Raw genomic sequence first — 22,336 nt, 5'->3', positions numbered from 1 at the left:
AAACAAAGAAATGAACCTCCCTTTCATGAAATGAACCTCCCTGCTGCCGAAGGCATGAGAGAGAGCAATGACACTGCTTGGATGGCTGTGGGATATGACAGTTTGTTTTTTCAAGGGTTAGAGGAGTTTTAGATTTGGTAGGTTTTTAACAGTGAAGGATCCAGAGCTGTGTCTTACAATGTTGATGGACCAGGAGATGGTCTGTCCTTAGGACAGGGGGGAAATGGATGTTGTGGACTGGTTTTAGATTTCTTTATAGAAATCAGGGCAAGTTTTATCACTGCAGTGCCTAATTGCCAGAGCACACTCACCACCAGCAGGTCATTGAAGAGAAAAACTTCCCTCTGGTGAGCTGCCTGCTTCTGCACTTTGTTCACATCAGTCACTTCATACAAGCGGCTGCAGCAGACTAGCCGGCGATGGGGCACGGAGAGAACCTGCAGAAGACCCACAAGAGCATGCAGGGGCTGAGGGAGGTGCCATTGTGGGTCTCCCCACCTTCAGCCTGCACAACCCTGCCCAGTGACAGTAGCACAAGCCAATTCTGCCCACTCCACTCACTCAAATCTCCTCATCACCACTCCTCACCATCACTTTTCCTGCTGGTGCAATAGCAGAGGTTGCCTTTGTCATCTGGATAAATCAGAGGAGTGGGACAGGCTATAGGCAACCCTCTTGCTCACACATCCTATCTTCATATACCTCTGGCTTCCAGTCACTGGGTGACTGTTCATCCTCTCTCACCCCACTGGACATCTGCAGGTTTCCTGGGCTTTGAGAAATTATTCTGCTCATTTTGGGTAAACAGCATGTATATTTTTGCATTATAGATCGGTTACTGATAAAGAAGCTGTCTCTGCATTTGAGGGTCTCTTAACCCCAGCAATCCTTAGGGAACTCATTAGAGACGGATGAAATTGTTTTCTATCACTTTGCCTTCCACTTCCCCCACTCTCACAAGACTTAAAAGTTTGAAATACTGCAGGGCTATCACTGGAGCATTGGCAGGCAGGACCTGCATTGGCAGGCAGGACCTGCAATGAGATTCTTGGGAAAACAATTACTGCACCAGATACTGTGAACTCTGGCCAAGGAGATCCCCTAAAATTAGGAAAGAATGAGATAGCAAGGAAAAAGATGTTGGAGAAAAAGGAGTGAATTTGTCAAGGCAAGCAAGGAAACTGTTTCAGAAGAGGAGTAGGGGCATAGAGGAAAAAGGCAGAAAAGAGGGCCAGTGAGGGAGGTGGGGGTGAGAGGGGTAAGTGGGTGCCAGTGGGGTTATGGGTGCTCACCGTTTTCATTCCAACTATGGACTTCTCCACTTTGGTGACATAAGTCACATGGTCCTCATTGGATTTTAGCTCTTTCTGCTGAATCCTCTCGTAGATCCCCACCACCAGCTCCCGTGGGATGTCAGCACCATCATCTACCCCTGCCAAACAGAAAATGTTGGGCAGGCTAGGCAAGCAGAAAAGGAAAGGGAGGAACCGGTGGTCCCTGACAGGCAACTACTGCCTCTGCACTGTGCAGCGCTGGGAAGTCAGAAGGGAAAGAGCAATACTTTGCTTTAGGCTGTCTTCTTTCTTGCTCTAACACACCTAATGCACCAGCAGGAGAGACTGACATCTCTAAGGCCAATGCAGAAGATTTCATTATTCCTTTGCTCTGCATGGTGGCTCCTTTCCATGTGTTCCCTAAGGTTTTATAGCCCCAATTTCACATTCATATATCTTGGGCCACTCAGCAGCAACCCCTGCATTGATTACATATCACCAGAAGTGCTAGATGTGGAGGAGATCTATGGTGGGACCCAGATGCTCTTCCTGGCAATGCAAGTGTCAGCTCTCCCGTTTGTTTGCTTGGTGGCCTCCACCATTTTCCTTCTGTGACATCTCCCAGTAGTAATACTTTCCTGTTACTCTGTCTGTGATATCTCTGTCTTGGCCCTGTCCCTTTCCTCTTTTACATCTGTGCTGGTTTTGGCTGGGGTAGAGTTAATTTTCTTCATAGTAGTTAGGATGGGGCTGTGTTCTGGATTTGTGCTGGAACAGTGTTGATAATAGAGAGATGTTTTAGTTATTGCTGAGCAGTGCTTACACAGAGTCAAGGCCTTTTCTGCTTCCCACCCCACCCCACCAGCGAGTAGGCTGGGGGTGCACAAGAAGTTGGGAGGGGACACAGCTGGGACAGCTGACCCCAACTGACCAAAGGGATTTCCCATACCATATGATGTCATGCTCGGCATATAAAGCTGGGGAAGAAGAAGGAAGAGGGGGACACTTGGAGTGATGGCGTTTTTCTTCCCAAGTCACTGTTATGTGTGATGGAGCCCTGTTTTCCTGGAGATGGCTGAACACCTGCCTGCCCATGGGAAGTAGTGAATGAATTACTGCTTTTGCTTTGCTTGTGTGTGTGGCTTTTGCTTTATCTATTAAACTGTTCTTATCTCAACCCACGAGTTTTCTCACTTTTATTCTTTTGATTCTCTCCCCCATCCCACGGGGGGGAGTGAGCAAGTGACAGTATGGTGCTTAGCTGCCGGCTGGGGTTAAACCACAACAACATCACCTTAGATAACTCTCCAAATTTTGCTGTCTGACCCTTGCAGAGCCTGGCAGAAAAGTTTTCTTTCACCCTTCCCTGAGCCAAACACCACAAATTAAACTGCCACTCTTTCCTCTGCACTGAATTCCTTCAGCCATTTTATATTGATTTTCTTTGCTTTCCCTCTGGCTCCTTGGTCTGAGATGTACTACCCTGAGTGATGCACGTAAGGAACTGCTGAGGAATGGAGAGACGTTGTCATCTCCTGGGTCCCTCATCCACATCCCTGCAAATGTAGCCTGAATACTCTGTCTTTTTTCAAACACAGGCTGGTGAAGTTACTGACCTGGGCATTGGCCTCCAGGTGAGTCTGGAATGAACTGTCTCCCCTTGTCTGTAACGGGGTGACATTCACTCGCTCTAGTGAGTTGTGGTGTTGCACGCTGGAGGTAAGTGATTCTCATGTTGGCTGAATTCATTGTGATGTGAACTGGCAGATTTTCAAGCAACTCAAAGTTAACATAAAAAAACCTTTTGAGGCAGGTATCAGCCCCATTCAGTATCTCAGGAAATAACTTGAAAGAGGGCTTCAGTGTCACATTATACCCGTCTGAAGTGGATGACAAATTGGGGAAAGTGTGGGAGGCTGAGATGACACTTTCTGAACAGCAGTGAGAAGAAAGAAACAAGTCGAAGGAACCCACAGAAGTTCAAAATCTAGACAGGGATCTACACTGGAAAAATTTTGAGGGAGCTTCATCTGAATTGCAGATGTGCAGTAAGAGACACTTGAAGATGGCTGACCTAGGATGACCTAGGAGTGAACATGGCTGGGAAATTAGACAAGAATTTGTCTAGACATGATGTCAAAAAGGCCAAACAATACTAAGCTGCATTAGCAGATCTGAAAATAAGGAGGAGGCAGTGGCTCTATATATGAGTATGTTGTGACCACATCTGAAAAAGTGCTTTTAGCAACCTATTACCAAGATGGGAAGGACTGACCTTGAAAAACAGAAGAAAATTGATTTGGGCAACTGATGTATCAGAAATTGCGAAGAGGTAATGTATGCATGAACTCTGTCAGGCCTACAGTTACTATAAGTAATTGCAAGCAATTAAGAAGGGGAAGATTTAGCCTGAATAGAAGGAAAATGTGTTCATATATTCAAAGCAGCAAGGAGGGGAAGGGCTTGTTTAGCACAATCCAGCAGGGTCTAAGAAGGATGGAGCTGAACAACAGGAAAATGTAATACAATGGACTGCTTCCAAGCAGTGACATCTATTAAAAGATGAAGCCATCTCTCAAGGAAAATTGTTGGTTTCTGAGAAGGCTGGACAGCTTTCTGCAGAAAACAAAGCTTAGATTTTCCTCTTCCCCAGCATCCTAGAGGACACCTCAAAGGGCCCTCCATGTCTGGCTCACAGGGAGCAGCAGCAGCCCTGAAGAAAGGCAGCTCCACTAGGTTTTTGCTGCCTTCACCTAGGCAGAATTTAGAGCAGCAAGAGTGCAAAAAAATCAAAGCAGGACCCTCACCTCTCAGATTGCGAATGAAGTCCTCCAGCATCATCTTCCTGTCAGGCTTGATGTTGGGGCTGTACATGTCCGTATTGAGGAGGATGATTGCAAAGGCCAAGATGAAGATGGTGTCCGGGTTGTGAAACTGCTGGACCACATCTGGGTTACACATGCAGTACCTCTGGCTGCAGCAGGAGGGATGCACACACTTAACATGGAACATGGGAATACTCTGCTCCAGGGTGGCAATGGCTTCATCACAAGTGGATTAAATTCCTCCTTTCACTCCACCTCTCACACACATGAGAAGGAATTAACTGCTCTCCAAAGGCAAATTTACCCACAAATGGCTGAAGTAGGCCACTGAAACTTCAGCCTTCTTGTCCTCAGGAACCAAAAGAGCAATTGAGACTAGAGAGGACTACTCAGGCTGGTGTCACTATGTAAGAGTAATATAGGAGGTGTCTACTCCAGCCTGCCTTGCTAAGGGCAAAGCAGTCCTCTGGAGGCACCAAGGGAGCAACCCAGCGCCCCTGCAAGCCCCAGTGCTGCTTTTCCTATGAGTCACCAATGAACAGGGAGTCCCTTGCTGGCAGACATGTCAGGACTGGCCTCACTCTGGCTCTTTGTGCCCTTCATGCCACTGAACATCTGACAAGGACGTGGCTCTGCCACAGCAGTGGCACAGAGGACTCTGTGCTTCAGAAGCCCCTCCTTGATCACCTTCTTCGGAAGGGAGGTCCCTGGCCATTCACTCCATGGATGCTGCATGTTTTCTGCCTTGGGCATGTTTTCTGCTTCTGCTTGGTTGCAGCAGTGTGGCTGCAGGGCTCATTGTCTTACCTGAAAGCCTCAATTAGCCGCTCGACCTTCTGCGCCTCCCCCTGCACGCGGATGTGGGCCTGGAATTTCCGCAGGGCTTCGTCCAGCTCCATGCCTGAGAAGTCCATCTCATCCACCACGCAGCTGTGGGAGGGGGACACAGCCTTCATCAGCACCTCCTCCTGCGGAGGACGCCAGGCAGGCTCCTTCACTGCGGTGCCAAGGCTCAGTCCCCATGGGAAATACCATGGGAGCAGCCCTGAGACATCACTACAGCTGCCCAGATCGTACTTAAAATGGGCAGTAATTTCAGACAAGTGATTCCTGCATTCTACAGCAGGTAAGCAATTCTTGTGCCTAACCATATATATATATATTTGCGCGCGTGTGTATATATATACACCATGATATATATATACCATATCATACCATACCATATACAGCATATATATTTAGATATACATATACAGAGAAAGTCTATATATATGTATTGATATTTATCTGTATCTATATAGATACAGGTATCTAGACATCTATATCGACATAGATATTTAGACACCTATATCAATACCAATATCGATATAGATATAGATCCATCTATTTCTGCTTTTCCTATCATCTGGTGATCCTTCACACATTGTCCATTCCTCACTCCCTCTCAGCACATGCACTTGTTCACTACCCACTTATCCATCCTTCTCTTATCTCTATTCACTGGGCTGTTCCTGCACTTGCCCTCTCCTTACCTTCCATTCTGTCCAATATACATCCCCACTTGCAACCCATACCTTCTTCACCACTCTTCACTCGCACTCAACCGCTGCAGCAACAACGTTCATTATGTCTTTAAAGACCAGAGCCAGCTCAGAGAAAATACGAAATGGAAGCTGTTGTGCAGAAGTAACATTGCAACATCAGCTGGCTTGTAACATCAAGGCTGGGTAAAACTCTGCCCATGTAGTCAAACACCAGGAGTCCCCAACAATTCATTCTGTCCAAATCCCTATTAATTTTATACTTTTCTACCCATTTCACACAATCTCTTCCATTTCCACCATACTTCAGTGCCATGCTTCCCCATTATCTGCTGGAAATCCTTCACCTCATACATCTGGTATGACTCTCCCTTTCACAGCGATACATTGCACACTGGTAATTCATAGCCAATTTAGATGCCTAAAGAAGAGGTTGCCACCTCTCTTGTTTCCCACTATAGAATTCTCAGCTTATAAAAGTCCTACTGTTAGTCTCAAAAACCTACTAGTACAGTTCTTGCTGTCTGTATTAGTCAAATAATCTAGTTCTTCTTATTCTTACTGCGTGATATTTTGGTCATTTGTAATGACAACACCTTCCCCATGTGGCTTCAGCACATTTTGTTAGCGTATTCCTACCTTTTGTGTCCAGGTCATTACTGCAAGCATTAATCAAAAGACTAGACTCAGAAAACTCTGCTCATAACCTCCCTTAGGCCCAGCTTCCCATTTCAGCAGAGTATGTAGGCACTAATGTCTTCATCAGCCAGTTCTCTCCCCCGTTTATGATTCCTCTGCTCATTTCTCTCTCTTCCACTCTCAACTAACAATTTCTCATGTCAAAGGCTTTGCTGAAGTCTAGAATTACGTTCTGCAGGCCCCTTGTCTAGAAAACTAGTTATTTTAACAAAGACAGACATTGAATTAATCTACTCTCCACTGGCTTTGGTATGTACCATTTACCTTCCTGTCTGCCATTATTCTTTCCCATAAATATATTCTCAAAGCTGATATTCCATCTGACAGACCAAGAAATTCACAGGTGCCAAAATCCCATTTTCTTTAAGCCTTCCTTAAATACAAAGTTACTAATTTGCTAATCTTCAGTTATATGGCACCACCTTGACATTACAAGTGTATTAAAAATTGAAGGACTTCATATTTTCTGCTTCTGTACACCTTGGATGCTAATTCTATCTCCCCCTCCCACCCCCTTTATGTCCTCCTCTGTATTGTGTTTGGTTTGCTTTCTCATGTTGTAAAGGATAAACTGACCCCAAATTTAAGGTCAGGAGGAAATTTTCCCCAAGACAGGTTGTCTGGGGCTGTATGAGGAGCGGTACAGGGAAAATAGAGGGGGAGGGGATTAGGTATCTTCTGGATCCTTCCATTTCCTAGGATTATCTGGAAATTTTACCAAACAAACCACTGCTAATAAAGGGATGTGCTGTCATCAGTTTCTTTTTCTTCCTTTCTGTGATAAACTGGAGACATGTCTGTCGGTCTTTTCTATAGTGCTGCAGTCTGCTGTAGGCTGTTGGGAAGTGTTTTGTGAGCTATGCTGTTGAATGCCATGTGCAGCCTTGCTAGAATAAAAATCTATTGCATGATGTCTCAAATGGGTGAGGGACAGGGTTCAAATGCTCAGAGACATCGCCCCATTCCTCCATTCCCCTAGTGATTTAAGAGTTAAGATAGCACTGCTTAACTGAAATGACACCCACAGAATAACTTACCAAGAGCTCTGGCTGAACATAGAGTGTTCAGTATCTTCTAAGGTTGGAGTCATTACAACCTCAACTAGGAAACGTGGGCTCTTTCCCTGCACAAACTCCATATAATCAAAATGCAGGAACAACTGGTGAGGAGCAAGGGGGCAGAGAATCAATGGGGCTGCTCTCATAGGAAATCTTACATGAAATCTTTTTTTTCCTCTCCAAGAGCTGGACTGCAGAAACACTCACAAATGGTTTCTGGCAACAGCAAAAACTTCCTCCACTGCCTCTTTCCTTTGTTATTTTTATCTTTCTCATACTTACACTCACATGTCCCTTGGGTTGACATCAAGGCGTTCTGCTTCTTGGAATTTATCTTTGATAGTAAGAAAAGTTTTTCTCTGGTTAGTCGTTATTGTGTTCACAGCTGCGACCACCTCTGCAGTTGGACTTTCGTTATTATTTTTTAATCTTTTCCAATGCATGATGTTTCTCAGCATTGACCCCAACGATTTTGCTGTTATTGTCTGCCTCCAGACACGTGAAAGCAGAGTCCTTGCACACACCAGTGAGACTTGCTGAGGTCACCCTAGTAACTCCAATCCACCAGCGTTAAATCATGTATCTTTTGCTCCCTCCCTCATTGATCAGTCCTTCCCCCTCCACATAGGCTGTTCTAACACGTCCTCCCCTTTGTGTACAAATCTCAAATAACACAGTCAATGCCCTTGATACAGAAAGCATTGAGCCTTTATTAGGACAAGTAGGACAAGGCAGCTGTTTTTAGTTCTTTCCAAACTCAAACAGGCATTGCTACGTGAGTTATGCTCAGCTTCTCCTTTGAGAGTTTCTTTCATGAACTGACAGATGCAGGTTTACTTTGTAAATTCTAAGACGAACTCCTGGGAGTCCCTTCCATTTGTCTCTCAGCCCAAAGAAGGGTGCCCCCCATCCTGCTTTCTGATAAAAGTTGACCAGGCAGAAAGCACAGGTTAGGAAGAAAGTTTGATTCAAGCAAAGTCAGCCTAAGCTTGCATTTGATTTATCTGACAAAGCCTGTGCCAAAGGCCTGAGGAATAGCTCCTAGAGGAGCCATCAGGTATGCTGCTACTTTCTGCTGCTAGACAGACAGAAAGAATGGTGGATCATAGTTGTCTGATATTTTTTGTGAGCAAATTTGACACAGCGAAGTCCATTCAAAGAGCCAAAGAGCCTTGTGCCATGGGGCTGCCATCCATGTTCCTGCTCCTCTTCTAGCTGGCTACAAGTTTTGCTGCCTTGCCTGTCCTCAGGTTCCTGTACAGACTCCTGTTAACTTTCCGAATGCACTGTGGTGCCTATGTCAGTGCTCTCCTGAAATGCAATGCAACTTTTCTTTGTGAAATCAGAGCAAGGAGGTCTTTCCTTTCCAAGGTAGAGACCCTGGAAGCTGACATAGGATATCTTGGCAAGTATACTGCAAAAAGTACATTGACCTCGTCAGCCTCCAGAGCTGCAGTGTAAAAGGCAGTGTAACTGCATGCATGAGGGGGGTGTCTCTCTCCAGAACTGGATTTTCTAATGTGAGAAACAAAGGTTGAGCTGAGAGCGGATGGCTCTCTGCATCCAAGGAATAAACCAGCAGCTTATGTGCATGTGCCAAAACCAGTGCTGAGTTAATTTTTCCACAAACAGCAGAACGCCTGTGAGATGCCTATTCCAGGACCACCAGGAGGCCTGAAGGATAATGAAGCAAGGGCAGAGTAATCACTTCATAAAATCTCCTCCTGTTTCAACTCCCTCCTCCCCACAGACTTGCAACAAGCCACGTGAATTGAGCTCACAGTGCACCCAGAGATGCATTTAGCCCAGCACCCACAGGGATAGACTTTGGATGTTTAGATCATGTTGCTGAAGTGAGCAGGAAAAGTGCTGACACCCTGCCTCAAACAAGGTGGTGGAGTTTGAGGGCTCTTGTGCCACCTGTATACATGGGGAGCTTGGTCTGTCCTGAGGCACTTGGCAGACAGACACCTCACAACTGCAGAGAATTGCACACCAGGTGACAGGTGACAGGACCAAAGGGTGGGCTCCTAGTTGGATCATTTTTCTCAGCTATTACCTCTGTGGCGGTCATACTGCCTCCTAGGCTGCAGGGCACAGATCCCCCCAAAAGCGGGTGGACATAGTGGCATCAGAGCTGCGAGGATTTAGCACAGGGCTAAGCATGGAAAAAAGCCTTGTGGTGAAAGGGTTCAGTGAAGGCAGGAAGCAGCTGTATCGTGTGGGGCTGGGATCTGCTCGACCAAGCGTAATGACCTATTTTCCAGCTTTTCCGCTCAGGTGACAATGCAGCAGGAGCTGGGCTGCAACTAAAAGCATCTGTAATGAACCTGCAGCCCATGCTCAGGGAGGGAGCAAGGGGGGAGGCAGCCAGGTGGAAAGTTTAAAACCACAAGACACAAAGATATTAATAAAAAACATCCCTCTTCTCAGCTTCCCTAACCCTACGAGCTTTCTGAAGATGACCCAGGCTTAGGGTGGACTGCAGAGGAAGAGCTCAGCTCCCTGGGAGGAGGCTGCCCTGCACGTGTTAACTGAGGCTCACAGAAAGAAGAGTGAGCAGGACTCACTGATTCCTTGCACCAGTGGGCACAGGCATGTCCCCCAGTCCTGCTCTCCATGCCCTCCCTGTGCAAGGGTAGTCTCTACAATGGAGACCATGGCCCACGCCAGTCTTCCCTTTCTGGGGGATGCTGCACTACATGTATTGCCTGTTTTTTTTCTGGGGCTGAGTCATGCCTACTTGCCCCCCAGGGTTGTTGGTAGCTCACATGGCTACTCACTTGAGCGTCCACTCCTTCCTAAGCAAGAAATTGCCTCATGTACCATGCCTTGCACCAGAGCTGCCTCGCAAGGTGGAGAGCTGTTCCCACTCCAGGCATGTTGGCCATGCAGGGGAGGGTTCTGCCTAGCCTTCATGTTCCCCTCCAAGGGACACTGGGAACCCTTGTCCCCCAAGGGACAAGGGAAACCACTGTTTCCCTGGGCATCTAGGCAGGTTCAAGCTACACCTTCAGCCTTTGCAAGCCTGGCATGGGAAAGCCGCTCTTGTTCACAAGTTTGATCTGTGCCACAGCTCTGCTGGCAGCAGGAGGTCAGAACTGCGTAACATGTTCTTCCCTCAGTCCTGTTTCCATCACATCATTATCTATTGCTCCACAGCACAAGCTGCAGCACTGTGCTGCACAAACCCTCCTGTAATGCAAGTCCCCTATTGATCCTCTGTAATGTCCTCAGTGAGGAAGGGAAAGGAGGCTAGTTTGGGCTAACCTGTCAAGTTCACTCTGCCAGTCCAAGAGGAATTTCTAACGCTTCTTAGAGAGGCAGCCTCTTTGCTGGGCTCCCAGCTCTGCACTTACACTCCTAAAAGCAGCTTTTCTCTCCCTGACTTCCCATGAGAGAAAGAGAGGACAATACATGCTTGACAGACAGGAGAGCTGCTTACCCACAGGGAGAGTGTGTCTAACAGCAACTTGCAGTCTAGCACCAACCAGCCCCCTACTCAGCACAATGTCTCCTCTGCTTGAATCCGTGCCCCTTTCTCCTCTGACAGCAAATGCACCAGGACAGCCACTTCTGCACTTCCCAGTCCCATGACCTGAACACAAACCATCCAGTACCAGCAGCACAGCTGACTCCATTCATGGCATCACTCACATTATCTTGCTCATGAATGAACTATAAATGGAAGCAATTCCTGAGTCAGAAACAGGTGGAGGGGAAGAATGAACTAAAGTGAAGGGAAGTATGAATGAAGAACAAAAGCAACAAATAAACACAGAATGAAGAGTGCACAAAAAGAAATAAGCAATACATCTGAGCATGTAATACAAAAGAAAGGGATGAAGAAAGGATGCAAGAATGATGATGTGTCTCATATTAAAAATATGTGTTAATGCCTTGGGCCTGACTTTTTCAAAGTAACCAAATTATTTTTCTGCAGTACTTGCCAAGTACATTTGATAATAACTTCTCAATACTAGATCAGTGCTTTAATGGCCCAGGCTACCTCTCTACAGCTGTATTCCCTGGACCGGTAGACATTGAAGCCCTGGGCTATGTCCCCACTGACTCTTCCCAGCTGGCTGCAGGGCAGGTTGTGGAAGCAGATTCCCAGGAGAAGAGGCTGGATGTTACTGTGGGATGCTGGATCACAGTGAGTGGTTGTTACTGTGGGATGCTCAAAATTGGTTACAGATGGGATTTATCCCCTGTAACATAAAATGCCTAAAAGATAGATGTCCAGCCTAAACTAGCACATTGAGAACACCACCACTCCTGAGGGCCCCGTGCTGCTCCATTGACTAAAGGAATTCATGAACTGATAGAAGACACTAAACTTGGTGGTGGCTAACAATAGGTGAGATAAATTCTACTTTTAAAGACTGAAGCCTTTTCTGCAAGAGAAAATGACATACTGCATCTCCCTAAACAGACAGGCCTGAGCAGTTTAGTGTTATCAAAGGATGTGTGCCAATTATAGTTAGATACTGTTGAAAATCCCCTGCTCTCTCCCTTGTTCCTCTGGCTAGCATGTATAATTACTTGTGGGTTATCCAGACACCTTTTCTGGGTTCCAAGAAAATCATTTAAAGGTTGAAAGATAGAGTAGAAAGATGGAGGGGAGAATATAATTTCAGGGCCTTTAGGCGCTGGGCATGCAGGTGTGGGAAGGCAAAATAGCATACCAAAGTGCTCAAGCCTCATACTATGCTCACCCTCACTCACTCCCCTGCCCATGTACATAAGAGGCTTTGCAACCAGCATGGTGCTTCTCTGGAGTTTTGCATTTACTAGGCGGGCAGTAAAGAGGGACCATCTTCACAGTGCCAAATGCCACTGTGCACTCCTGAGCTCTGTTGCCTGACTCCAGGAACAGGCAGTGGTTGGCTTGTTTGTCAGCCGACACAGCTTCAATACCTATGGAAGCCACGAGAAGTTTGTAGAGTATAGACTTACGGCTCGACTTACAGCTGAGTCTGGAGTTTGTAACCTGGGCAGCTCTGCCCCGCCTCCAAATGCACAAGGGAGGCTGACACTTTTGCAGATGTTTTAAAAGCTGTCCTATTATTTATTCATGCAGTTGGGTTAATTCAACCTGGCTGCAATAGAAACAATGCTTACAATACACAATTCTAACACAAGTTTTCACATCAAGTGAAAGCTAAACTAACACAGCAAGTGGCATCAATAATTGAAATTGCTTTCAGGAGGGAGAGGATGGGCCAGGAATGCTCCAGGGCCAGGTCTGGGATGTGAAAGAGCAGAGACATCTCCCCCTGCACACAGACTTGCTCACTGCAGGTGGTCAGAGCCTGTCCAACAACTACTGCCCACTCATGGCCACCCTGCCTGGGCATTTGAGCTTGCCAGGACTAGCAGTGCCTGTTCTTCTGCTCATTTGGGCCATAAAAATGACTGTGACATTGGGCAAATTGTGCAGAAGCTACTGTAGGAGCTATCCTGTCTACCACGTGCTCTCTGGGGAATACCACGTACCCTAACACTGGCTTGCTAAGTGTGGGTAGATGTGGGGACTGTGAGACAGCCCTTGCAGAGTCCATTGTCCCAACCTGTGGCGGTATTCCTGCGCTAGTTTGATTGGAGTTGGATGGAGAATGAGAACCAGACTAGGTCTTAGACAGTTCTAAAATGCCAAAAGGTCTTTGAGCTGCCTCTTGCTCCCACACAAACAGCTCAGAAGTTGTGACTAGCCCTTGAGCTATAGTGCACTGGAAATGCCAGCACACTATACTACACTGCCAGCCCTCTTCTTCCTGCAGCATGGACAGGAAACATATCCAGGATGATAATCCTGGACCAGAATTTCTCCTGGCAATGCCTTGTTTCCATGTATGTCATACCGCTGGGTGTGCAGCCATTGCCCAGCCAGCTCTCACAAGCAATTAATGAAAATTTGCTTGCAAAACCCACCAACCATTGCTATCCCCAAGCTCAGAACTGACACAGGAAGAGAGTGAAACTACCTGCAAACAGTACGGCTACAACCAGCTGAATGTGTGTTTTTTCCTTCCTGTTTTAGAACATTTTGTGTATATTTCATGTCTACTTTTATCTTCACCTTTAAGAAGACGAATCAGCAATTTATTGTGAAGAGGGGATGGCAGCACAGATTGTTAGTGCAAGAACATCATCTGTTGCCTGGAGAGATCAGACACAGGTTTGAATCCCGAATTCAGACTCAGTTGCTTGATATATGTCCATGTACACACAGTCCATGTCCAAGATATGTCCGTGCACACACAGCCTCAACAGCTCAGTTCCTGTCTTTGAGCCTTGCTTTCTACATCTGTAAATAGGATGGCAGGGTCACTCTTTCACTGGACATTTGGAGTGCTACATTGAGAGGTGCAGTGGAAACTGAGAGTCATGAGCACGATGGAATAGGGCCGCCTGCTTTAATGGCCCTCCTGCAACATGCAGAGACAAGACAAGCAACCACATAGCAGCTCCTGGGCACTGAGGCTGAGAGGCAGACACCAAGCTTTGCAATAAGGACTGTTCCAAGGAGCTGCTGACACAGAGTTTGTAGTCACATGTGAGGCAGAAGAACATGGTCATTTGCATGGATGATGCCAATTTAGGACTACAAGGAAGTGCCAGCCTATTGCTGTTGCAATATTTCCCTGTCTGTGCAGAGGCTAGGTTTGGACTTCAGCAGAGTATCTGTCAGGGGAAGCAGCCCACACATTGCTTGCTGGAGAAAAAGAGGCAATTACTTCTAATTGTAGCTCTCAGCATGAAGAGACTGGAGAGAACATGTGTCTCATTGCTGGCCAAATCAATACCCATACAGTATATTAAAAAAAGAGCTGGACCAAAGGTCAGGTACCTGCAGCAATAAGCAGCAGCAATTGCAGCAGGAATGAATTTTGAGATTTGGGCCCAGATTTTGCTCTTGAACTGGCATCCTCCCGTCTTTCCCTGGAGTAGAAGTGGTGTGTGTATTGGATTTAGGGTTTCTGTTTGGCTTGGTTCAAGAGAAAACACTGCAAAATTCAAGGGAGATAGAGAACATTCTGGAGAATGGGAGAATATAATAAAGGATCCAGTGCAAAGGACTTCCTACCTAATGGAAAGGCAGCTCTCACTAAGAACTGTGCTTCTGCCTAATAAAAGAAAGACCCAGCTGAGTGCTGGTCATCCCTTGGAAACGGGTCTCTGAATGAGCTTGTTGTCCCCTCACTACACAGGTCACAACACTCTGCATGGCAGCCCTCACATTCACACTCTGGTGCAAACTCACCCTTGCTTTCACTGTAGCAGTTCTCAGGGTGGGAGAGGTGGTGTCCCCTGTTCCTGATGTCCCCTTTTTATCATACAGAGAGCTGTGCTTTCTCCTTTTCCCTCATCTGAAGTAGATCAGGACCAAACAGTAAATGGAGGCTCATCTCAATTCCCCAGGCTTATCTTTGCAAGAAAGCCTGTCATCTTGGACAACACTCAGAACAGGGAAGATGCTTTGCTTCCCGACACTTCAGACCCTGCTCCCATGACACTGGGGACTGACAAGTTAGCAATGGTTACAATGTGGAAAGCAGAGCAACAGGCAGGTGCTGAGGTAGTATAAGTCTCAGGTATCTATAGGATTTTGCAGCCCAAATTGCAAGACTTGAAAGAGGAGAGAGGTGTAGGCTGAGATGCATGGCTTGTGTGACCAGGAGAGGGTCATGGTGAGAGAACTGAAGGGAACAATCCAGCAAAGGCAGCCACTGAACAGAAGCAGGGAGGAAACCTGAGATCTTGTTCAGAAAAGGGACAGCTCAGCCCACTGGAGTTTTTGCAGTGGGGATGTTCCTCTCAGTGCTCTGTGACTGCAGTGGTAATGATAAACCCTCAGTAGCATGCTTCCTCGTGAAGGCCTCTTCATTAGCACAAACAGGACCAACTCCCCTCTTATTATCCCCATAGTGCAGTTGGACAAACTGAAAAGGCCACCCATCTCAAAACTGGACAGAAAGAGAACCAGGTGTGGAGCCAGCATTCGCGGCTTCCTGCTGGTCTCACAGTAAGGAGCAGATATTTTTCCTCCTCTGCCTCTCTTAGTACTTCCCAGAAAGCATCAGAGGTGCTTTATCTGGATGGGGTGAGACCCCAGTCACAGAGTGTCCCAGCTACTAAACCTCCCAGCATCACTGGTCTTACCACCCAACGGTGCTGAGCTCCTGCTAGACGATCACAGGCCCTCTGAGGAGGCCTGAAATGAAAGGGCTGCTGATATTAAGGGGTAAACACATTGCTGGGAAATGCATTGAGAGGTGCCAGACAGGTAATGGGAATGGTGAAGTTCCTGCAGAGTGGGGATGGCGGGGCATGGAGGACAGGGTGCTTGCTGGTGCAGCCAGGGGCAGAGTGGGCTGGCAACTCCTTTACAGTGCAGGGAGGAGGGGAAGAGGTTTCCACACTTACTCCAGGACATCCCTGTTGAACTGCTTCTTGCTGTTGCCCAGGAACTCCCCAATCATCTGGCGGCTGAGGCCCTTCCGCTGGAGCAGGAAGTGTGCCACCCCAATGGGGGTGTCCGGGATGAAGCCTCGGGAGATCAGGAACTGGATCCCTTTGTCTGGGTTTCTGAAAGGGAAGGACAGAGACATGGTGAGTTTGCATGATCTCTTTAAGGCATTATTGCCCCTGGCTCACCTCATGGCTTGCAGCAATGCAGCCCTCAGTATGTGCATAGGCTCCTATGAGTTCATGTGTATGGCAGGGACAGGACTGGTGGGGGCAGGGAAAAGTGACTTGGGGGAGTCCCCCCGAGTTGCTGCTGAGGACAAACAGATGCCATGGGACCTGCTGAGTCACTTGTAGCACCTGCTGTCACCTGGGGATCACAAGTGCCATCCTACTGCTACAAAGGATCCTGCTGCACGATACCAGCCCCATCAGTGACTCTCTTCTGCCATGCATCTCCTCCAGAGTCAAAGGCTCTTGTATCCTCCCTGCCCCAGCTTGGTTTGTTTAGGGTCCCTGTGAGGACATGATTAGACTGTGTGTCCCACACAGACAGCACAGGAAATACCAGTATGTTCAGCTGCTCCATATGCAACCCACAGAGAGCTGTCCCCAAGGACGAGGGGTGAGAGCTGGGCACGCGACACTGCTTTAGGGGAGCTGGGGTTGCACCTTCTGTAGGGCAGACAAAGGCAAAAGGAAAAATGTGGCTGTGAAGAGACTTAGGAGACATTGCTGCCATGGACTATGGGCAAATGAGGCTCAAGACACAAAGGGGGATAACCAAAGGTGGGCACTTTTTCTGTTAAAAAAATAATTCTCTTTTTCATACATTTTTAGTGCTCAGTGTTAATTGACACTTTCTACCTTCCTCACCTGAGCCTGGTGCTGGCTGCCTGAACAGAAATCCCATGCTCAGATTTCCTTATCTTTTCCTCCACTTCCCCCACCCTTAGCTGTGTTGTTCTTCCCTTCTCTATTGATTTACCCCCTCAGGCAGAAATCTCTGTGTGTGGGTGGATGAGAGCACACACCTGGAGAATGCCTTGTCAGAGCTAGGAGGGAGCTGCGTGCAGCTCCCAGACAGAGAGTTTTTCTCCCTCTGTGGCTGTGAGTGCCTCTCTAAGAACAGGCCTGGTGCTGAGTGGGCCTGACTGCCTGGTTGTGGGAGTGATTTTCTGCTTGTTAGTGTGCCAGTGTCTGTGCCCGCATACCCAGCTCTTGAGGGGTAGCGCGTGTCTCAACAAGCACATGTTTGTGTGTGTCTATGTTGTGTACATGCAGATTTCTCTTGCACCACACATGTGCATCAGAGCCTGTGTGTCGGCATGTTTTGGCTTTCTCCTCATGTCTCCTATAAGCCCACATGCTTCTATGTATCCTGGGAGTGGCTGTGAGCCTATGTGGTGCCTGTCCCACAGTATAGATAGGAATGAGTGTGTATGTGTGTATTGTGCAGAAGGTTTTCTTCCTATATTTCAGTCTGCCCCACTGAAGGGTGTCTGTCATGATGCACACTTGCTGAGGGGAATTAGTGCAATGCCAGGAAGATTTCCACATTCCTTTGGTTCTCTGAGCTGGTGAGTGGGGAGAGGTAAGAGGGTACCTTCTTCATGAAAGGATGCCATACTTCCATCATTAACCCAAATTCAAGGATCTTTGTCAAGGCTCAGTGAGTCTGCTCAGGCAGTTTCCTGGGGTGAGGAAAGGATAGGATGAGTTCTCAGAGCACATGAATGCATGATATGCACAGGCACAGACTGTGACACTATCAGGTGGTGAAGGATGTGGGTGAGCAACATATGTCTAGCTATAAGGGGATCAGCATTCAGGAGAATGGCCTGCTCCTTACAGGGGCCTCATGGGTTTACAAAAAGTAGATAGGCTTGAAATAGTTCTTCTTACTCTCTAACGTCATAAAGAAAATACCCTGGGCAATGTGGCATCCCCAGGGAGAGTGGCTGGGAGAACAAGTCAGCCCATTAAATTTATGAACAGGAGAGCTGCAAGGTCTGATATTGAAAAACCCAGGCCTTCTTCAGGGAAAAGCAATAATGCACCTTCTGTATTATCACACAGATCTCCTGGTTCACCTTTGAAGAGCACAGGCAAAGTTCTCTGCTAAGTGCAAAGGTCATATGGTCAGGGCTAAAGTCAAGCTAAGCAACAGAGATTCATAAAACGCACCTCCACCTGCACACTTTGGTATTTGGCAAGGGACAGTATGGTGTTCACAGCATGAGGATGATCTCAGCCACACTGGTGTGACTCCAAAGCCACTGGACTGACTTTGGATTCACTCCAGAGGAGCTGGGAGCTGCATGTGGCCAGAAAAATGCAGCTCACACACTGGCATGGATGTGCAGATTTCAGTAGAGATGGCACACGCTATGCAAGAGGATGTACGATAAAACAGTCCAGCTGTAACAGTCCTCCTGCACTGCCTAGACTATAACTCAAATATACATGCACACACTATCCTTCCACTAACAGCAGCCTTTCAGTTTTCCCCTGGATTCAATTTGTGCTCCACAAAATCCCGATAGCAATACAGCATCTCTGCCACTGAACACCTGCAGATGTATCCCATGTACTGCAGCATGTGGCTTTCACCCAGATGTGCAGCAGACAACTCCCCTTACATCTCTCCTGAATCCAATCCCTGCTATTTTCTTTAGCGTTGCAGGGGTGTTAAGCACGGCCAGCAAATGCTGCGGGATTCCTCACGTCCTGCTGGCTTTCCCTCTGCCCACGCAGCCAGCTGCCCACACACACTGTTATTACAGCAGTGCTGCATAATGAAGCACTCTCCGTTCCAGGGATTCCACCCCCTCACTGTGGAGTGGGGATGGGGAAAGTGCCACAGCAGCGCAGCGTTGATGTGTTCCCAGGGGCCTGCTCTGAGCCAGAGCGCTGCTTGCTGAAAAAGCAACTCAAGGCCGGATAGACTATGGCAGATGGTGCTAGCAACTGCAGGCTTTCAGCTCTTGGTCCAGGGGAGTGGTCAGCAAAAAGGATGTGCACACCGGCACGCACAGCCTCAGCTCCATGCCCTGTGGGTTGGTACCCACATTGCAAACCCTACAATGGTAAACTGGCTCCTTGTTAGAAATTGGCAGGGAAACCAACAACCGAATAACTACAGAAAGCTGAATGGCCTTCCCAGCCCCTTGGATTGAGGTACACTACACTAAGGGGAGGCATGTGTCCCTTAGATCCCGCTCAGAGAAAAAAAAAAAGGCTTCACTCCCCAGAGCTAACAGGTCAGTTCCCTCCTTCCCTGTCCTCCAGTGTTTTGTTAAGAAAACTGAGCCTTAGAGGTTACTGCACATTATTTCAGCAGCTAGTTTCAAGGGAGCAGGGGAGGCCTGGCTAGGAAGTTGTGTTTCAGAGCTCCACAGTAAGTCTTCTGTCCCACAGGGACCTGCAAGATGCAGTGAACCCAGGTCACTGAATGAAGGACAGCAGAGCTGCTTTCCCAAAACAGACCTGGCACTGCTGATCTGTCACATGAATGTGTGCCAGGCAGATTGAGGGAGGAGGAGAGGCTGGGAAAAAGCATTTTCACTCCTGCTTTATCTTCACATCAGTGCTCATGTCAGCTGTGCAGGAACCAAAGGAAAACACATGGGGTGGACGGACTTCTGCCAAGCACGTCTGAGAATACTGAAATACTTAGTAGCGGAGACGTGAGCCCCATGTCCCCCTCCAGAAGTATACCTATCCCAACACAAACACCAGAACATCTGTGTGGACCTGGAACTACCTCTATCATAATCAACTGCCACCTGTGTCAGGTGCCTACCTTCTCTCATTCCAGCCTGCTTGTGTTCATCAGGCATATCTGTGTGCGCCCAGAGCCTGGCTTTGATATGTACACATGGACCGACCTGTTCACAGCCTAATCTCAGAGCTAGTAAAATGTCCTCCTCAGTTCTGTAAGAGTCCCAAATCCATCTGCTCTAACATCACTTCAGTTCTGAATGTGCTCTGAGCCCAGCCCTAAAAACGTCTCTTTCAGGTTCCTGCCTTCTGGAGTCCACAGCCTCCATACTACACATATATAAATCCTGTGCATTGCCCCCTTGCCTGTGCAAAACTTCTGCCTAGGACTGTGTAATCTTTAGTCCTCGCTTTGACCAAAAGGCCCACGCTAATGTGTGGCAAAACATTCTTCTAGTATGGGCGCATTAAATCCCCAGCACCTTCATCAGGGGACTCAAATGGAAACCAAGACAGTATAAGATGAGAGTGTGATGATGGAGCAAACCCCAATATTTCTCATGGCTTGCTTTGATGAGAAAAGTCTCATTGAAAGGCAACGAGCAAATCTAAAGCTCCTTATAGGAGCTCAGCTGCTTTCTGCCAATCCAAAATAGACTATGTGTGACCCCTGGAGTTAACCTCTTCTGACGGTAATCTCTGGGCTGCTCTGCTTTTGCTTTCACACCTACAGCCTTTTCATAGGATATCAGACTCAGATGTGTGAGAGACTGAGATGACTAAACCTGGTCTGTCAGGTGAAAATCTACCCAAATACCAGATGGAAAATGACAGCCAGAGCACTTATACTGGGCTAGCTAAGCTCAGCTCTACCTCTGTCTCTCTCTCTTTACTTGGAAATGCCCCCTGTTAAGTAACCAGGGTACATCCCCAGCTATGCTTGTTCCTTTGCAAGAGAGTGGAGTAGGAGCCTAGATCCCAGGCTCAGCTAGCGGATGCCAAATGGACAGCAACTGGGACTGAAGGTTCAGAATTCAGGAGAGCATGAGCACTACTCATGGGGCACTGGCCTTGTTCCTCTGTTGGGCAGAAGATCAGGACAGCACTTGAGGGACTTCAGGGAAAAGCTTCTGGGCAGCCCACCTCTGGTCTGCACTGCATACCCAGAGGGTCATGCCCTTGAATGTGAAAGATCTTCCCCACAGATGGATCTAGACCAGGAGCCTGCCATCTTCTGTTCCTGTGAGGCATGAAATAGGCTGGAAAACATGAAAGAGGAAGAGTCACTTACATATTAAAGAGGTTCAGCCCAATGCGGTAGAGGCGCTTCCTCATAGTGTCTGTGGAAAGTGTAGGGGACTTGCAGCTAGCTGGGTTCTCGCAGTGGTACCTTGGGAGGCTGAGGATCATGGCCTGCAGTGCTTCTTTCGAGGACACCTCAGAGGCTGACTTGGCTGAAGTGGAGGTGCTGCTGCTGCTCAGCTGCTCCGAGTTGTCTGCATTCTCAGACTCAGAGCCTTTGCTTTGCCCCGTCTCGTTGCTAACATCAAACTGGAGCTTCTGCACTGCCATCTGCCCAGGCTCAGCACTGCTGTCTCCCGTGCCATTAGTACTGACATCCACCTCAGTGAAAGTATGGCTGTTCTGGAGAGCTCTGGACTCAGGTACACTCTCTGGGGCAGCCAGTGGTTCACTGGCTTCTCCCTCCCCTTCTCCTGGGCTTTCTTCTGCCTTGGTAGCTTGAGAGGGCCCAGCCTGGGCATTGCTGCTGAGGCAGTTTGCCATGGACACCGAGGTAGACGATGAGACAGAGATGTTCTTGTTGTCAATCTGGACTGTGACATCTCGAAAAGCCATCATGAGAGTGCTGCTGCTCTTGGGCAGGGTATCTGGCAGGAGCCCTTCCTCCTTCTCCTTGTCCTGCAGCTCAGTTTCTAAGTCTTGGTTTGGCTGCATTGAGCTGGCACTGAAGGTCTCCCTTATCTGGTATGAGCCCCCATCTTGCAGTGAGCACATGGTCTTCAAGCTCCAGGTGCTGAGGGCATCATCAATAGACTTGGCCAGGGACTGAACTTGTTCTGTGAAGGAGTCCTCCAGCTCGGTCAGTGCCCCACTGATGGTGGCTGGCAAAGATGGGGACCTCACCAATGGGATGCCCACAAAGTTGTACCCCTCCACCAGGGCTTTCTCAGCAGAGAAGCTCTCTGAGTTCTGGACCCGGACTTTCCTCAGAGAGATGCGGCGTGGCATGCGGCTCTCCAGCAGTGAGTTGCGGATCTTCTCAAAGTTCTTGCTGAGCTGGTACTGCCGGAAAGCAGTCTGGATGGTGCAGGCTGCCCTGCGAGATACCAGGTGACCTCCGTATTTGTGCTCTAGCATTTCGATCTGAAAGACATAGAAGCAGGAGAGGTTATTTTTTGTTAATTGACTTCTGATGGCTTTCTGTGACCCCAGTTCCTACACTGATTAGTCTGTAATGACTGTCAGAGGAACTTCTAACACTGAATTAGCTTTTTCCTGCACTGCTGTGCCCTTGATTTCAACGGAAGGCCCCCTCTTTGGGCATGGCTGGCTAAAGCATCAGTACTGTGAGCTTCCTTACAGCTGTAACAGGATCATGCCTCTTCCTAGAGTGCCAGCCATACAAGCTGAAGCCTGGAGGTGCCCTTCCCTTGCAGACCCACTTCTGATGGCCTTTAGGGCAAGCTCATCACTGCAAATAGTTCCAGCAATGTGTCTTCCTG

The 22,336-nt window shown here is 47.9% G+C and overlaps 1 protein-coding gene across 5 annotated transcripts in view; it reads right to left on the bottom strand.

The window, feature by feature from the left end:
- The window catches only part of IQSEC3 (IQ motif and Sec7 domain ArfGEF 3), a 109,505-nt gene that overhangs the window by 12,086 nt on the left and 75,083 nt on the right, over positions 1 to 22,336 (bottom strand). For all 5 annotated transcript variants that reach the window (XM_072872944.1, XM_072872926.1, XM_072872908.1 and 2 more), the window contains exons 4-9: positions 20,884 to 21,977; positions 15,828 to 15,989; positions 4,907 to 5,029; positions 4,082 to 4,248; positions 1,293 to 1,432; positions 312 to 437 (exon numbers count right to left, since the gene is read on the bottom strand). In XM_072872944.1, coding sequence (XP_072729045.1) covers positions 312 to 437; positions 1,293 to 1,432; positions 4,082 to 4,248; positions 4,907 to 5,029; positions 15,828 to 15,989; positions 20,884 to 21,977 — 1,812 coding nt within the window. The remainder of the gene's footprint in view (positions 1 to 311; positions 438 to 1,292; positions 1,433 to 4,081; positions 4,249 to 4,906; positions 5,030 to 15,827; positions 15,990 to 20,883; positions 21,978 to 22,336) is intronic.

The sequence above is a fragment of the Ciconia boyciana genome, chromosome 1, assembly GCF_034638445.1.
Source record: "Ciconia boyciana chromosome 1, ASM3463844v1, whole genome shotgun sequence".
NCBI lineage: Eukaryota > Metazoa > Chordata > Aves > Ciconiiformes > Ciconiidae > Ciconia > Ciconia boyciana.
The sequence above is the reverse complement of the archived record's forward strand: the minus strand, read 5'-3'. Positions and strand labels throughout refer to the sequence as shown.